Raw genomic sequence first — 16,156 nt, forward strand, 5'->3', positions numbered from 1 at the left:
CGTTTAATTTTACATCTTTTTGGATGCTCTAAACTCCAATCCATTTCCTCCATTTCAAACTCCATTTCCCTTGTCGGAATTTTTACTGTGTGAAATGATTCCAAATAACTCCAAAGCGCAAAAAGATCAATAATTTTTAAACAACACTCATTTAAATTACTGTTCCACGTAGTTTGGCTGTGCTGGAGATTTTTTGCATATGGTTTGAATTATAGATAGTAGAATCTATAGATGAGCGAAAGCATGGCTGAGTCGATTTTTTTGCCCGTGCACACGCGCATATGACGTCACAGCCCTTAACGTTTCCATTGAAATCGTGACGTCATGCTCGTTTGGAGACACGTTTGACAGTTCGTTTGGAGACAGGGGATTTATCTTCGCTCATCTATATATTCCACTATCTATAGTTAGCGGGGCCCTCCTTAGCCGTGCGGTAAGATGCGCGGCTACAAAGCAAGACCATGCTGAGGGTGGCTGGGTTCGATTCCCGGTGCCGGTCTAGGAAATTTTCGGATTGGAAATTGTCTCGACTTCCCTGGGCATAAAAGTATCATCGTGCTAGCCTCATGATATACGAATGCAAAAATGGTAACCTGGCTTAGAAACCTTGCAGTTAATAACTGTGGAAGTGCGTAATGAACACTAAGCTGCGAGGCGGCTCTGTCCCAGTGTGGGGATGTAATGCCAATAAGAAGAAGAAGAAGAAGATCTATAGTTTGAATGATTTGTTTATCGGCTTTATCGGTCAGTTCTACTCAAAGTATGAGGGAGTAGATAATCGAAAGATAATTGAAAATCATTGGATTGAAAGCCGTTCGCTAGGGCGCGAAAAAATATTAAATGATAGAGTGTGGAAGGGAGGCATGGAGACCATCTATTGAACAGCACAACAATCGATACGTGAATCTTCTTGCCTTACGTTTTGGTTGTGGACGGCTTGGTTAGTGGTATGGAACCCATGTCCCAAGACAAGCAACGATCTCCCCATGTGCCGTTCTGTTTTACATAGCGTTGTTTCCCGAGGTGAGCCAGCCTAGGGCTGAAAGCCTCGCAAATAAAGATAATATCTTTAACTTTATTTACTGTCTTGTAGTCGCCCAATGTTAGGCCGCGGCGTTCAACTTCGATGCGTGTTGTACATCGTTGAGAGTTTTGAGCGCAGGCATATTACAACGAGGTAGTGGTCGGATTCAATATTCGCACTGCGGTAAGTGCGGACGTTCATGATGTCGGAGAAGAAGGAGTACCAAAACGACTTCGAATTGACTGATGACGTTGCACTCCTCACAAAACGGCGCTCTGATATGCAGAATAAGCTCCAGAAGTTGAACATTTTCTCGTTGAAGTGAATTAAAGATGCCTCCAGCTGATTAATACACCTAAAAACCTTATAACTTGCTCAATTCACTTGTCTCTATTGTGTAAATATTAAGATAAAATTATGTTTTGCCAATCCCTGTAGGATATTTATTCCGCCACTGTTTTCCAGACGGTCAAATAATCTGGGTCCGTCAGGTCGTTCGGCGATTCCGGAAAGTATACCCGAATAAAAAATATAGTAGAATTACAATACAATTTATTGTAACACTATTGTAACATATATGTGTCGCCGTTATAAATTTTTGCAATAGTTCCATCCTAATATAATCAATATAAAACCACACATAAATTAAATAATTGCTAATTCGAGACCACACATAAAGTTTATTTGGATATATATTTTATTAGTAGTTCGCATGGAGAATGATTATGTGTGCGCCAATATACATCATAAGTAAAATCTATGGATTTTTGCCAATAAATATGTGTGGATTTTTAGTAGTGTACTATTAATAACATTAAATTGGCAATAGATTATATTGTAAATGAAACCATAGAAATACATTAGAATGCATTGTTATGAACCATTTACTCAAATGTAAATGAAGTTTTCGCAATAGAATGTACGGGTTGTTAAATATCGTAACTATACAAAATCTGAGATTCTTCCATACATTTTTTTCGTCACACAATAGAGTGTATGGTTAATATATTGTTGAAATATCCGAACCAAACTGTTCAAAACACAATGGATTGTATTGTATTTGTACACTGCTAAAAATAACTATATAGGATATATGTGTCGCGATTATAATTTTTTGCAATAGCGCCACTCTAATATAATCGATATGGATCCACACATAAATCAAATTATTGCTTATTCGTGACCACACATAAAGTTTATTTCGATATATATTTTAAAAGTGGTTTGCGTGAAGAATGGTTATGTGTGCGCTTATTTACATCATAACTTAAATCTATGGATTTTTGCCAATAAAAATGTGTGGATTTTTGGTAGTGTATAGTAAAACAATACGATTTTTGATTTCTCAGTTGTGATAGCTTTACTGTTCAACAATGCAATTTAAAGGGAAAAATGCATATTTGGCGCTATGAGGCAAATATTGTTATAAAGTGTATATGCAATGTAAAGAAACGTTTCAAAAGTTATCAATATATGAATATTATGTACGAAAACGTTTAAAAAACAATTGTAAGTATTGTTACATTAGAGAAATATGTTGATGTATTGTATCCTCAGTGTTAATACAATCTGTGCAACCATCAAGAAACAATGTATCCTATTGTATACCGTACATTGTATGGTAATTCAATTGTTTACACTATTGAACCAATAGTACAATTTTATCCGGGTATTCTAAAAGTAAGTTTTGTTTACTGTTTGCACTTTGAAACTTGGATTCCGTGAGGAGTGTCCTTAAAATACCTTAATGTTTTAGAAAATTAATACTGCTCTCATTCCCGAGCAGACGAAAATAGCTCAATAATATCAAATCTTGATAAGATAGCAAAATGAGATATGGACATGATTGATATAAGAGATAAAAGATCAGACGAAAATATCTAAATTTTGCCCTAAAACATCATGAGGAGATCAACTTATGCTATTTGTAAGAAGTAATCAATATCATGTGCTATTGGCTTGTTCTTATCCAAAACATATCTTGATATTGAAATGATATTTCGGTGCAAATTTTTGATATTGTTGGCTGTTCTTTTATCTCTTATATCAATCAAGTCCATTTCATGTTTCGTTATTCTGTTCATGCCTTCTGCCCGGGTTACGTCCCGATCATTTAGAAGCTAATACAAGATCTTAATAGTTTTTCCCAAGGGGTGATCGCTGAGTACAATATGCCATTTTTTGCCTTTCTCGTATACAAAGTATACGTAAAGGCTATATGTTCGCTCCGAAAATGAGCTTTTTATAGGAGGCCCGGAGACCCATAGTGTTATATACCGATCGACTCAGCTCGACGAATTGAGGTGATGTCTGTGTGTGCGTGTGTGTGTGTGTATGTGTGTATGTATGTATGTGTGTGTGTGTGCGCAAAACTATGCAAAAATGTCACTCATTTTTCAGGCACTTATCCTTTATCGATTTGCTCGCAACAAGTTGCATTCAACGCGAAATCCTGTCCCATTGTTTCCTATTGAAAATTGGTTATATCGGACTATGGGCTCAAATGTTATGGCCAAAATACTATTTTTATAACTCACGAGAAAGGCTCCATCACTGCTAGGTGGATTAATCTGGGTTTTTTACCGTGTGTTGGAACACAGTGAATCAACAATGAACAATTTACAATGTGGCACACTGAGGCACACTTTTGACATTGACATTTGCAGAATGTCAAAAACTGGCAACCTTGCCAATTATTGTCATTATTTTTCCGCTTTTTTCGAAACATGTGAAGAAACTACTCCGTTGTTGTTTTTAGTCATGGAAAGTACACCCGAATAAAAAATACAGTAGAATAACAATACAATTTATTGTAACACTACTATTAATAACATTAAATTGGCAATAGATTATATTGTAGATGAAACCATAGAAATACATTAGAATGCATTGTTATGAACCATTTACTCAAATGTAAATGAAGATTTCGCAATAGAATGTACGGGTTGTTTTTTTTTTTTTTTTTTTTTGTGTCTTTATTAAAGAGACTTTCAGCCCGAGGCTGGCTCGTCTCCGTGTACGGGTTGTTAAGTATCGTTACTATACAAAATCTGAGATTTTTCCACACATTTTTTTCGTCACACAATAGAGTGTATGGTTAATATATTGTTTAAATATCCAAACAAAACTGTTAAAAATACAATGGATTGTATTGTATTTGTATAGTAAAACAATACGATTTTTGATTTCTCAGTAGTGACAGCTTTACTGTTCAACAATGCAATTTAAAGGGAAAAAATGCATATTTGGCGCTATGAATAAATGTATGAATCTTATGTACGCAACCATCAAGAAACAATGTATCCTATTGTACACCGTATATTGTATGGTAATTCAATTGTTTACATTATTGAACCAATAGTACATTTTTATCCGGGCAGCTAAATAGATTTTCAAGACGAAATTTTTTTTTTTTTTTTTTGCGAGAAATGGATGCAAGCGTCAATTTGTTCAGACTGCTCCTGTGAATCGCTAAAAAATCGAGTGCTATCAAATTCGTCAAATCGATGTTTGAATTTATGTTTACGAAAGCAGATAAGTCGTTTTGCAAATTTGTTATTGATTCAGCCATCGGGGATGCAGAACCGAAACCTCAGTGTTTCAAAAACATTTTACTGAAGTGGCTACCGAGAGCTCATCTGTTGAAAAATCGGTAATTTGATAACCCAGCTCGTTAAATAGAATTTTGTGTGTAGGTCAAACAGACTGAATACCTAATATTGCCTGATTTTCTCAAAATTGCACGCGGCGAACCTTTCCTGAAAGGTACCGCCGCGCAATCTGCACCCCGTTTACTTGATTCTTATGGGTGAATAGCATTGCGGTGTATCGTTTGGCGCGGCCGTACCTTTTGACAGTCATTCGCCGCGTGAAGTTTTGTGCAATCGGAGACGAGCCAGCCTCGGGCTGAAAGTCTCTTTAATAAAGATACAAAAAAAAAAAACAAAAAAAAAAAAAGTTTTGTGCAAGTACCCATTTGGGAACACTACAAACGCCGCGCAGTGTATCATATCCAGAAAATCTGACAATACTATAGGCCTTTATAAGAGAAACGTGGATAGGTATGTGCCGCCAATCGAACTGTCAAAAACAGCAGCTAATCAAGCAAAAGATCTGTCAAGTAGCCAAAACTTTGGCATAAATACTGAAAACGGCTAAATTTAATTTAATAACATTTATTAATGAATGAATTTTGAATGCATTTTACAATTTTTTCAATAATATATAAAACTCCGATAAAATTCATGCACTTCTGCAGCTGATAAACGCAATAAACCTGCGTGAAAAATTGCTGTGGCTCGGTTTTTTAGCAACCACTGAAGTAGGCAGGTAGAGATTTTTCTTTTGCCCAATAAAGTAGTTTTTGGAATGGACTTACATATTTTCGCACATTAGATGAACGGATAAAAATCACATTATTATTGAGATGAGATTTTCATATATTCTGAATCCTCGTTCAAAAATACGTATTCTGGCAAAAAATTCGATTTTTTTTTTCGGAAGTGTATGAAGAATTTTTCGTTTGTTTGAGGAACTGCACTTTGCACTTTGAAGAGCAATTATGAAGTACTGCTTGCAGTTTTCAAACTAGAAGTGCCTCAGGATGTTGAGTTTTGGAGTTTTGCCAAAACCTATTGATCTGTATTGAAGAAATCAAAAGATTCGGTGCAAATTTGTTCAAAAACAGTTTAATGTTGATATGGAAATGGTCATATCATCTTCCAAACTTAGACGTACATCAGAAAAATATATTAAGCTCTTTTAGACGTACATGTTCATGATAGATTTAGAGGCGAAAGTATAAATTTTATAGTTCCGTTAGTATACGGCACCCATGAAGAATGTTTTAAAGAAGTCGATTTGAATGCGAGCGGAGGGCAATAATTGTAATGGCACATATCGCACTACCTTCCTTCTTCCAAGCTCCCGTATGAAGGGGGGAGGGAAGAATATCAGTGTGGAACAGGGTTGTTAACGTTAATCAACGATTAACGCGGTTGTCGTTAATTTTCTCTTGGTTCAACGTCAACGGCATTGCGTTGAACTACTTGGATTGTAACGTTAATGTTAACGGGATGCGTTGATTCAACGTCAACGGACATCGATAATCTGCTCGTTACTTTTCTCTTTAGCTCCTGCCCAATAAACAATCAGGACGTTTCTAAGCCAATGCGGTCGCTACAATAGATCTAATAACTGGTCGCAGTGGCACACCCGAACAGGGGAAAAAAAGCCAATGCGGTATCCATGGGTCATAATTTTTATCATTTTCAATCATAGTTCACCAAAAAAAAAGCCAATGACAGTCTTATTAATATTCCCTTTCAAGTCAGATCAAGGTTTATCATGGAAAAATAACTTGCTGTTGGAACTTATGAAATGACAACTTGTACACCTTCAGGAGCTCACTCAATATGCGAGCAGTTAAAACATAGGTGTAGGCTGCTGGTGTTAGATGCATTCGTGGATACCAAACTTGACAACTTCTAGAAATGAAAATACAATACAGTTCTGCGAAATACATGAATATAAGAAAAGTGTATCAGTTTATTGCATTCATTGAAAATACTAAGCGAAAAAGATCTTTCACTGGGCATATCGTTATGTCATGAATACAGTTTGATGGCTACATCTTACATTAAATACAAAATCTGGGTTTATGAGTTAATAATATCGATAATTTGATAAAATCTGTATTCATAAAAATGAATTTCTGTTTGTCTGAATCTTATAGACTCGAAAACCATTGAACCGATCAGCTCAAACATGTGTATGCCGAGGTTTTTGGGGCCGGGGAAGCTTCTTAAGATGGTACGAGACCCCTCCCCTCTTTGGAAAGGGGTGCTCCCATATAATTTCTGCATAACTTGAGAACTAATCAGAGAATAAATCAATTTTAGGCGAAACAAAGTTCGACGGGTCTCCTAGTCCCTTTTAAAATACATTGTTATCTTGTTACAAATTTCCATCATCTGACTAATGAACGTAGATGAATAATGATGTTCTATTATTGGAAAGCAAATTTTACATGATCTTAAATTTATTTGTAAAATTCAGTTGTATATCAAATCGCCTCATGTCAAAATTTTACATATGTTGACAAACAAAAACTCATGCCAGTAAGAGAACAAAATCTGCAAAAGTTGCAGTCTTCATTGAAATTTGAGTTCTAACAGCTCATTAACGTGTAAAATAACGCAGCCGTTAACGTTAAATTAACGGAGAGCGTTACCGTTATCGTTGATTAACGTTTCATACACAGAGAAAAAAATAATTGTGCTTTTAAAAATTTTGTACTTTCAAAATAAAAGTCGTGCAGATTTGGTACTTTTGAATTGTAAAATAATTAAATTGAGAATAAAATATTTAATTTCAGTAAGAAATTTTTGACTAAAACTTGTAATATTGAAGGATATTATTTTGCAAATGAAAGTTCAAAAACTTTCAAATGAGCTTGCTGTTTTATTTGAGTTTGGCAGCACAGGCTATAGAAACAAGTTTTCTGCATCTCATCGTTTTTTCAATCGTGACTATCGCGTAATCGGTATAGCTCCGGATTTTCAACGTTACGCACCAGGTGGTTCTGGCGAATATCAACTCACCGGAGTACAACGGAACAACTTCCTGGTGGACGAAGCTGCTGGTGGTGAATGAGACCCACAAGGTGAAACGTTGGTGCGATCAGATAGTGACAAAAACAAAGGAGTTTCCAGGTTAGGATCCTGTCGACGACACAGGGATGAACGCTTGGCGTGGCAGAGATCATTGGAAATCTCTGGATTTTACACGAAGGACGCTGAGAGAGTTCGATGGAAGAAAAATCCGCACGGTTCAAATTGACGCGATTTTGACCTTTTTTGAGGACTTCAATGATGCCCGGTTGTAATTTTTTCGTTGGGCCAGCAAAAGGTAGAGCCGAAGCGAGAAAAGCAATCTCTTCGCCATTATGGAGCGCAACATGAAGGAGCATTTTCAGGTGAGTTAATGAGATAGCGACCCTTTTTAAATATTGATTATTATTTTCGTACTTCAGCCACCTGCACCAGGTTTGTACAGCACATCGATCGGACTGGACGGCAACGAGTCGGAAGGATGCTAATGTTGTTTATCTGGGACAAAGAGCACTAACACGGAAGGATGTTCTGGCCTCGAACGTTTCCCTATCGGACGGTCCAGAAGCTGTCGCAAAGCAGAAATTCATGTGATTTTATATCAGCAATCGCCTCTGTTGGTCCCCAAGGAGTTCTACGAATGCATGAAGCTCCATACGATCCTACTTCGATTGCATTCGATTCACTTAACCTTTCCTGAAATCGGAAAAATTTCGGTACATACTGAATCCGTGGAACAAAGCCTATATGTATATTAATCGGGAAATAAACAATTTTAAAATGTATACAAAATGCTCATTAATTTATTACATGCGAAATTTTGACAAATGAAAAACAAAAGGAAGCAGGGAAACCGATTCTGGATTTAACAATAAACTTATTAATTTAAAAGCATATTAAGTTTTCGAGACAACTGCAAAAATTTTAATTTGACAAGCGCGCTATTCAATTTAAAAAGAAATTGTTTCCAATTGAAATAAGATTCTTAAATTGGTATTTTTAACAACTGTTTACTTTCTACTGAAAATCACTAACGCATTTTCTTAAAATTACCAATGATTCTCTTACATTTACCAACGATTTTTTTTTGTGTGTAAAGGTTATTTTTCAAATATCATCCTTCGACTTCTTCTTCTTCATGCAACCTTTAATCGTAAATAAGTATGAATATATCGATAAATGTGCTCAGCCACAGCATAATAGGCTAAGGTTTGAGCCTTATAAGGCTTGCTGACGTTAATCATCTTTCTCTTGCACGCGAACGGAGGAGATAGGATTTGTTTTAATCGGGAAACGCTTCCGAAGCGTTTCCCGATGCAAACAAATCCTATCCATTCTGTGCGCGTACAAGAGAAAGATGATCAAACGTCAGCAAGCTCTATACCCTACAGCAATTTTTGGGAGAAATCGGGTTAACATAATTAGAAGTTTAACGTTGTCTGACCAGCAATCAATGCCTTGCTTTTTTCAACAAATCACTTTAATAAAGAACATAAAAAACAGTTTGAACTACATTTGTTTTTTTGTTTTTGGGGGATTTAGGGTCCATTGAATAGGATGCATTTTTCTTACTCATGAAGCGAATATGTCAATTCCAGGCGAAAATATGCTGTTACTTCCGCTATTTAGGCCATGTACGAACACTTTGCATGCAGTCATATAATATATATAGGTACAAAGCTTCCACCTTGTAAGCTTCCTTGCACACCAAATGTATTTGATTTTCCAGAAATAGATTCAATTTTCACTATTAACTTGGTAAATTCGTCAGGTTGCTTCTATTTGTCTGTTAGGTGTTTCTATCATACATGGATGGCGAACAACAACATGATAATAATAGTTTTATGATCACTTACTAAAATTGAAACACAACATGTTGTTTTGTTAGTTAATTACCTAACGGAGAACTACATTGATATCAAATATTATTGTTTACCTGATCAGATCCAAGATCGTCACATCTCAGTCTCATTCCTAGTTCTTGCAGTTGCTGTCCAGCAGGTACTGCTTCCTCTATCCGTCTATCCAATTTCAAACCTGAAAAGAAATAAATCGATAACAGCAAATTAATGTTGTACGTGCATTCAGGTTCACTGAATAAAGAAGAATTAACATAGCAACATTTGTTATTTAAAATCTACAGATATAATCCTCAATTCCAAAAGCGTTCTTATTTTAATAGATTCTATCACTTTTGTGTATAGTTACTACATACGGGCAGTTCTGCGACGAGTCTTGAGGAGCGACCTTAGAATTGGAAGACATTTCTTCGAATGACATTCAGTCGTATGACATATGGTCGAAAGAATGGACATTAAGTTGAAAATCAATTGTTAGAGACGTGAGAAGAATCTATACCATTTTGTCCAAAGATATTTTACTGAATGACATTTAGTCGAAAGGACATTGGGTCGATTGGACATTTAGTCGAAAACAAATTTTTAGTCCACTAGAGACGTAGGACATTTGGTAGAAAGCAGCATTTAGTTGAACGACGTTTGGTCAAAAGGACATTACGTCGAATCGATATTTACCCCGTTGAACATTTGGTTGATTTGAAATTAAGTCGAAAGCAGATTGTTGAACGAATATTCTTTGTACATTTCGTCGAATGACGTTACGTCGAATGTATGATTGAAAGAAAGAAACTTTAGTCGATAATAATTTGAAGAAGTCACATAATTATTGCTCCAATATTGGCCAAAGAATAATGGGTTCATAGAATTACTAAATAATAGGAAACAACCTCAGTCACCTTACAAAAAAAACCAACTTAATTCACCGAGTAGTGATACACACACACACACACTCACACACACACATACACACGGACAGACAGACATTCGCTCAGCTCGTCGAGCTAAGTCGAATGGTATATAACACTATGGGTCTCCGAAGCTTCTATAAAAAATTCGTTTTCGGAGTGAAATTATAGCCTTTCGGTACAGCTTTGTTGTACGAGAAAGGCAAAAACGACTAGTCGAGTCAAGTACGAGACACTGACGACGATCTTACTGTTGAGCTCCGTATTTCGACCTCAACAGTAAGATCGTCAAAGGTACAATAAAGTAGTGAAATTAAATGGAATTGTACAAACTCGCCTTATGACAAGTAAATACATTCCACTAAAAGCTTAAAATAATTTTCGTATCGAAATGACTCAACACTGCTGAAAGCAGGATGAGCGCTGGTAACTTGGTAACGAAACTTTGTTTTGGGATTAACCAGCAACAAAATCGATGATCTAAAACGAATACTATGACATACCTACAACTAAGTAGATCGGGCATCTTCCGGTGCCTTCGTATCCAGTCCAAATACCTCCATTATGGCTAATGCTGGCTACCTTTTCACTCGGCAGTAGCACAACTAACTGTACGATTAGTAGGAAATGACCCTTATGCTGTAAATTATCCGCTAGTAACAAGAGCGAGAAGCTTTCTCCACAAAACAACTGGCCGAACATACACTGTTCTTTAAGAACATCCAACCGAGCATGGAATGCAAAACTCCCATGTGTCGAAGATCGACTGAAGAAGAGAATTTAAGATGGTACAAATGAGAACGTTGTACTAACACATTTCAAGGAACTCATCACAAGACAATATCAGCACCACGCACACGGAGTTGCTGCAAGGAACAAATTTATCTCCTACCAAGCGTGGAATGAAACGTCGAGGGCAAGGACATCATTCTCTGTTGGGTTCCCGGACACTGTGGCATCAGCGGAAATGATCTAGCTAATAACCTAGCTAAATCAGCACGAAACCAGCAGAAGCATGACATACCAATACCACCCCAGGACGTCACGAAGGATATTCGAAACAAAGCATGGTCAAATTGGGACCTCGAAGGGCACCAAAACCAGTCCAATTTAATACAAACTAAATTCTTCCCTGTGAAGCATCCAAACCGCAAATGCACATCACAGCACATAAACAACTAGGGTATATTTCTTCAAATTTAGCATAACTCTTACTCTTAGTGCTTACTCATAAGTATTAGTATTAGCAATAGCAGTAGGCAATTTGTACGAATTCGTATTCTAAGGAAAGTTGCATAAACCTAGTTGGATAAACTGGGAATTCAGTTGTGCTCTGAGCAGTTTGCTCAATGTTAATAAAAAGACACTAATAATCATGGCATACACCATCAATTTTGAATAGTTACGTAGTCCTACGTCACTTTTGCGTACAACCCGATTGGGTTGCACGTTTGAATTTTTCAGTGAAATTCCTTTTACCATATCTTCACTAATAAGTTTAAAGAGTCCACTTTTACCAATGTGGCCATATCTTCTATGCCACAGCTCTACTTCGTCCATCAATCGCACTGTCGTCAGGCTCTCCGAATTCACCACTTTCTTCACATCCACATTTAACATTATCTCTATTTGCGACGCCCGGTACATAACACCTTATCGTTCCGTTTGATTACGACTGAGTTCTTAGTAAATACCACTTCCATACCGCGCTCGCCACATCGGCGGATTGAAAATAAATAATTTATTATTACAATTATTGTAGTTCAGACCAGGAACATACAAAACATTGTCCACTACACAGTTAACTTGTCGCTTCCCGATATGGGCGACAATGTCCACTTTGCTCTTGTGGTGACTTCGGAGAACCTGACCTGAATCAAATTTTTCATCGCCTATACGCAGCTGCTGATGAATGTCACTTCCGATTCACTGATATGTGCCTTTTCCTTGTATTGCTTCTTCGTCGACTTTCCGTATCGTGTTGTGTCCGAATTCTTTTGCTGGGGACAGTCGACGTGTTTGTGTCCCAGTTTGCCGCAGGTATGGCACTTGGAATTAACTTTTCGGCCCTTACTTGCAAACGCAGTAGATACTTCGTTCCCACCATCATTCTCACGGTTCTCTCGCTTAATGCTTTCGCTTAACAGACGTGCTTTCACAAAATCAAGTCTAAATTGCTCCGTTGAGAGGGTCACAAGCATCGTAACCAGTTGGTCATAAGACTTCGGCATCGTTTGAAAGAGGTAGAACACTACCAAGCTCTCGTGTAACTTGATTCCGGCCAAATACAGGTCTCGGACCAGCCGGTCGAATAATAACAAGTGTGCTTGTATCGACGTTCCTTCACTCAATTTCATTGCCTACATCCTCTTCATTAAGTAAAATTGCTCGGATATTCCTTTCCGGGCAAAAGGGGTCTCGAGAGTGTTCCAAATTTCGGCTGGAGTACGCTTGTCTTTTATATACTCCAACTGCGAGTCTGCGATGTTGCGAACGAGGACAGATTTACACTTGAGACGCTTTGCTAGAAGCTTTTCTTCTTCTCCTCCTAACAGCATCGTCACTGATTGCCGCCGACAACTTTTCCGATCGCAGGCCTTACAGGAAAAAAAAATTACGGTCGCACACTTTTCGTGAGGCTAGTGCTGGCTGAGCCCATAACCTGAAAACCAGACACGTGGAAAACGGAGATCGAAATAAAAAAGCGTGTGCGTTTGTCGAATAGAAGAAACTGAATGAAAATTTTCTTCATTTACTTTTCTTTGGGGGGCAGCAGGGACTCTGTCCAAGGGCTTGACGACCCCTCCCCATGGCCACTGCGAGTTAGGGGGCCTGCCTAGGATATGGTGGGGTTTGACAGTGGGCTCTGTTGAACCTCTGCAAAAAGCTGGCGGGCCCTATCAAACCCAGTCAACACATGAAAGTATATGGTATCGTGTAGGCTGTTGAAGTGGAGGGGATATAGGTGCTTCTCCATACAACATGTATGTATATCGTGTATCTATATCGTCTCCAATTTAGTATCTTGTATTGCACCATGTACGGCTTTATATTGACTGAAAAGCGACCGTGTGCCGCTCAAAGCGCACAAGCCCAACACGAGTGCCAACCGGCACATCAGGATTAATAGCAGTGAGATCCTGATTACGGTATACACGCAAAAAAAGCGTTCCCGATTTCGTGAACCAGCAAAAATGCACCTTGATTTAATTCATACATTCGAGAACACCAGTCACGTTTTCCAGAACGTTCCAGAAAACAAGGGCTACCTATCGTATTCATACACTTGCATACAAGTTTGATAAGTTTGTTATCATGGCTTGTTATGATTCAGAACAGTTTTTGCTTTTCATTTATTGTTGTTCGTTATCTATTGAGAGCGATTTCTGCAAACCATGAGGCTATATGTATGTCCGCTCAAAAAAAAAAACTTTTTATTGGAGGCCCGGAAACCCATAATGTTATATACAAATCAACTCAGCTCGACGAATTGAGGTGATGTCTGTGGGTGTGTTCGTGTGTATTAGGGTAGCTTAAAAAACACTTTTTCAAATTGTTTGATGGGCCGCCCTCTTTTTCGGTTCTATTTGATGTCCTGAGCCTCTGGACAAAATTTCAGCCAAATCGGTCAACGTTTGGGCAGTGCTAAACTCGTTGGAAGTTTATATGGACAAATGTATGCAGAAACATCCAAAAACAGTGATTTGCAGTTGGACGGCACAATTTACGATCAAGAACCATGACACTCATTCAGTTCTTGTAAAATAAAATACAGAATGTTATGCTGAAAACCGCGAGAAGATTAGAGTTTATTACGCAAAGTTATTAGCATTTTACTGGAGTGTTGTAGGGGTGAATTTATTTCTTTTCAAAGGTAAAAGAAACGAAATTTGCTCAAACCCCACTTCAGAGAAATGCTAATAACTTAGCCGGGCAAACTCTAATCTTCTCGCGGTTTTCTGCATAACATTCTGTATTAAATTCTTCAAGATCTGAATGAGTGTCATAGTTCTTCATCGTAAGTTGCGCCGTCCAACTGCAATTCACTGTTTTTGGATGTTCTTCATACATTGCATATAAACTTCCAACAGTTTAGCACCGCCAAACGTTGACCGATTGGCTGAAATTTTGTCCAGAGCATCAGGCATCAAATAGAACCGAATAAGAGGGCGGCCCATCAAAAAAATTGAACAAAGTTTTTCCCATACTAATTTGAGCCACCCTAGTGTGTATGTGTGTGTGCGGAAAAAATGTCACTCAATTTTCACGAGCTCATCTTGAACCGATTTTTTCGTAACAGTAACAACTTGCATTCGACGCAGAAGCCTGTTTCATTGTTGCCATTTGAAAATTGGTTGGATTAAACTATGGGATCAGAACTTATGGTCAAAATATAATACATGTGAAAAAGTGTCACTCATAGGCACTTATCCTTAACTAATTTGCTCGCAGGTTGCATTCGACGCTGAATCCTATTGCATTATTTTCTTTATTATAGAATCGACTTGATCGCACTATGGGCTCGGAAGCTACACAGAAAAAAATAATGAAAACTAATCAGCGCGTAAGAAATACAGACGCGGAAAATTACATTATTCTGAGCATACATGAATCTTTTCCATAAATTTCGCCCTAAATGTATGCAATTTGTATAGCATTATGCCAGTTTGTCGACCAAATAGTGACATAATGCAATACAAATTGCATACATTCAAGCGAAAATATCGTTTAAGATTACGCTCTTTTTGGCATTCCCTTTATGTGCATTACTTTCGTGTAAATTTCAACAACTTTTTCTATCTGTGTATAGTCGATATACTATTTTTTTTATGCACGAGGCATAATCACCACTAGATGAGTGTATCAGGTTTTTTTTAAATTGCTTAGTGATAATCATCGCTGAAAGCATTTTCATAAGTAATAATCGAAAAATATTTTTTAAAAATAGAGCTGCGTGCACTTCTCAAAACTCTTGACATAAAAACTTGGGCTACATACAAACATGAATACAAACTACCCAATCTAAATCAGATGCAATGAAACTTGATTACATTTCCTTGTTGCTGCATCAGTGATGAACTTTATACACATTTAAAAAATCAACTTTATACATTTCCAAGAAAGATGTACTAATTCAAGTTCTGTTAATTATTTCAAGTCTAATATTTTAGCATCGCCCGGTATAATCTGAACTGTTTTTCCATGGGGGGTTTGAAGTGCCCGGCGGTTAAGCGTACTGCAAAATCACAGTGCAGGTAACGCAGCTGGCTTGCTCGGCCTCGCCCGAGAGTTTGGTGTGCGCAGGTTTAGAGGAAACGGCGGAACACGTGTTGTTCGTGTGCCCACGTTTTCGCGCAATGCGTGAGCACATGCTTGCCACATGTGGTCTGGACACTACCCCGGACAACCTAGTTCGGAGGTTGTGTAAAGATGAAGTTGGCTGGAACGCCGCTTTATCGGCAATCGCCCAAATCGCCTCGGAGCTACACAGAAGGTGGCGCGTGGACTCAAAGATGGCTAGTTCAGGCGCAAATAAGAAGTGGTCGGAGTCGGCTTCATGGGTCATACCGGTGGTTATGCCCTGTAGTCGAACTAGATCCTTTTATCGAATAAGTGGCCGCGCGAAGAACAACGCTTTCGCGGCGTCGGTCAACCGGGCGGGTTCCGAGCCCGAGGACGGAAAGGGGTCCTCGTCAAGGCTGGGGCAGGCGTAGGCACCGCGTCCGCAAGTCCCTCTGTGTGCTAGCGAATAGACCC

General features: G+C 38.1%; 1 protein-coding gene across 1 annotated transcript in view; it reads right to left on the bottom strand.

Annotated features, from left to right (window-relative positions):
* LOC134219441 (homeotic protein deformed) overlaps nucleotides 1-16,156 on the bottom strand; it is a 49,211-nt gene that overhangs the window by 23,743 nt on the left and 9,312 nt on the right. The window contains exon 2 of the mRNA XM_062698173.1: nucleotides 9,572-9,672. Coding sequence (XP_062554157.1) covers nucleotides 9,572-9,672 — 101 coding nt within the window. The remainder of the gene's footprint in view (nucleotides 1-9,571; nucleotides 9,673-16,156) is intronic.

This window comes from Armigeres subalbatus, chromosome 1 (genome assembly GCF_024139115.2).
Source record: "Armigeres subalbatus isolate Guangzhou_Male chromosome 1, GZ_Asu_2, whole genome shotgun sequence".
In the NCBI taxonomy this organism is placed as follows: Eukaryota; Metazoa; Arthropoda; class Insecta; order Diptera; family Culicidae; genus Armigeres; species Armigeres subalbatus.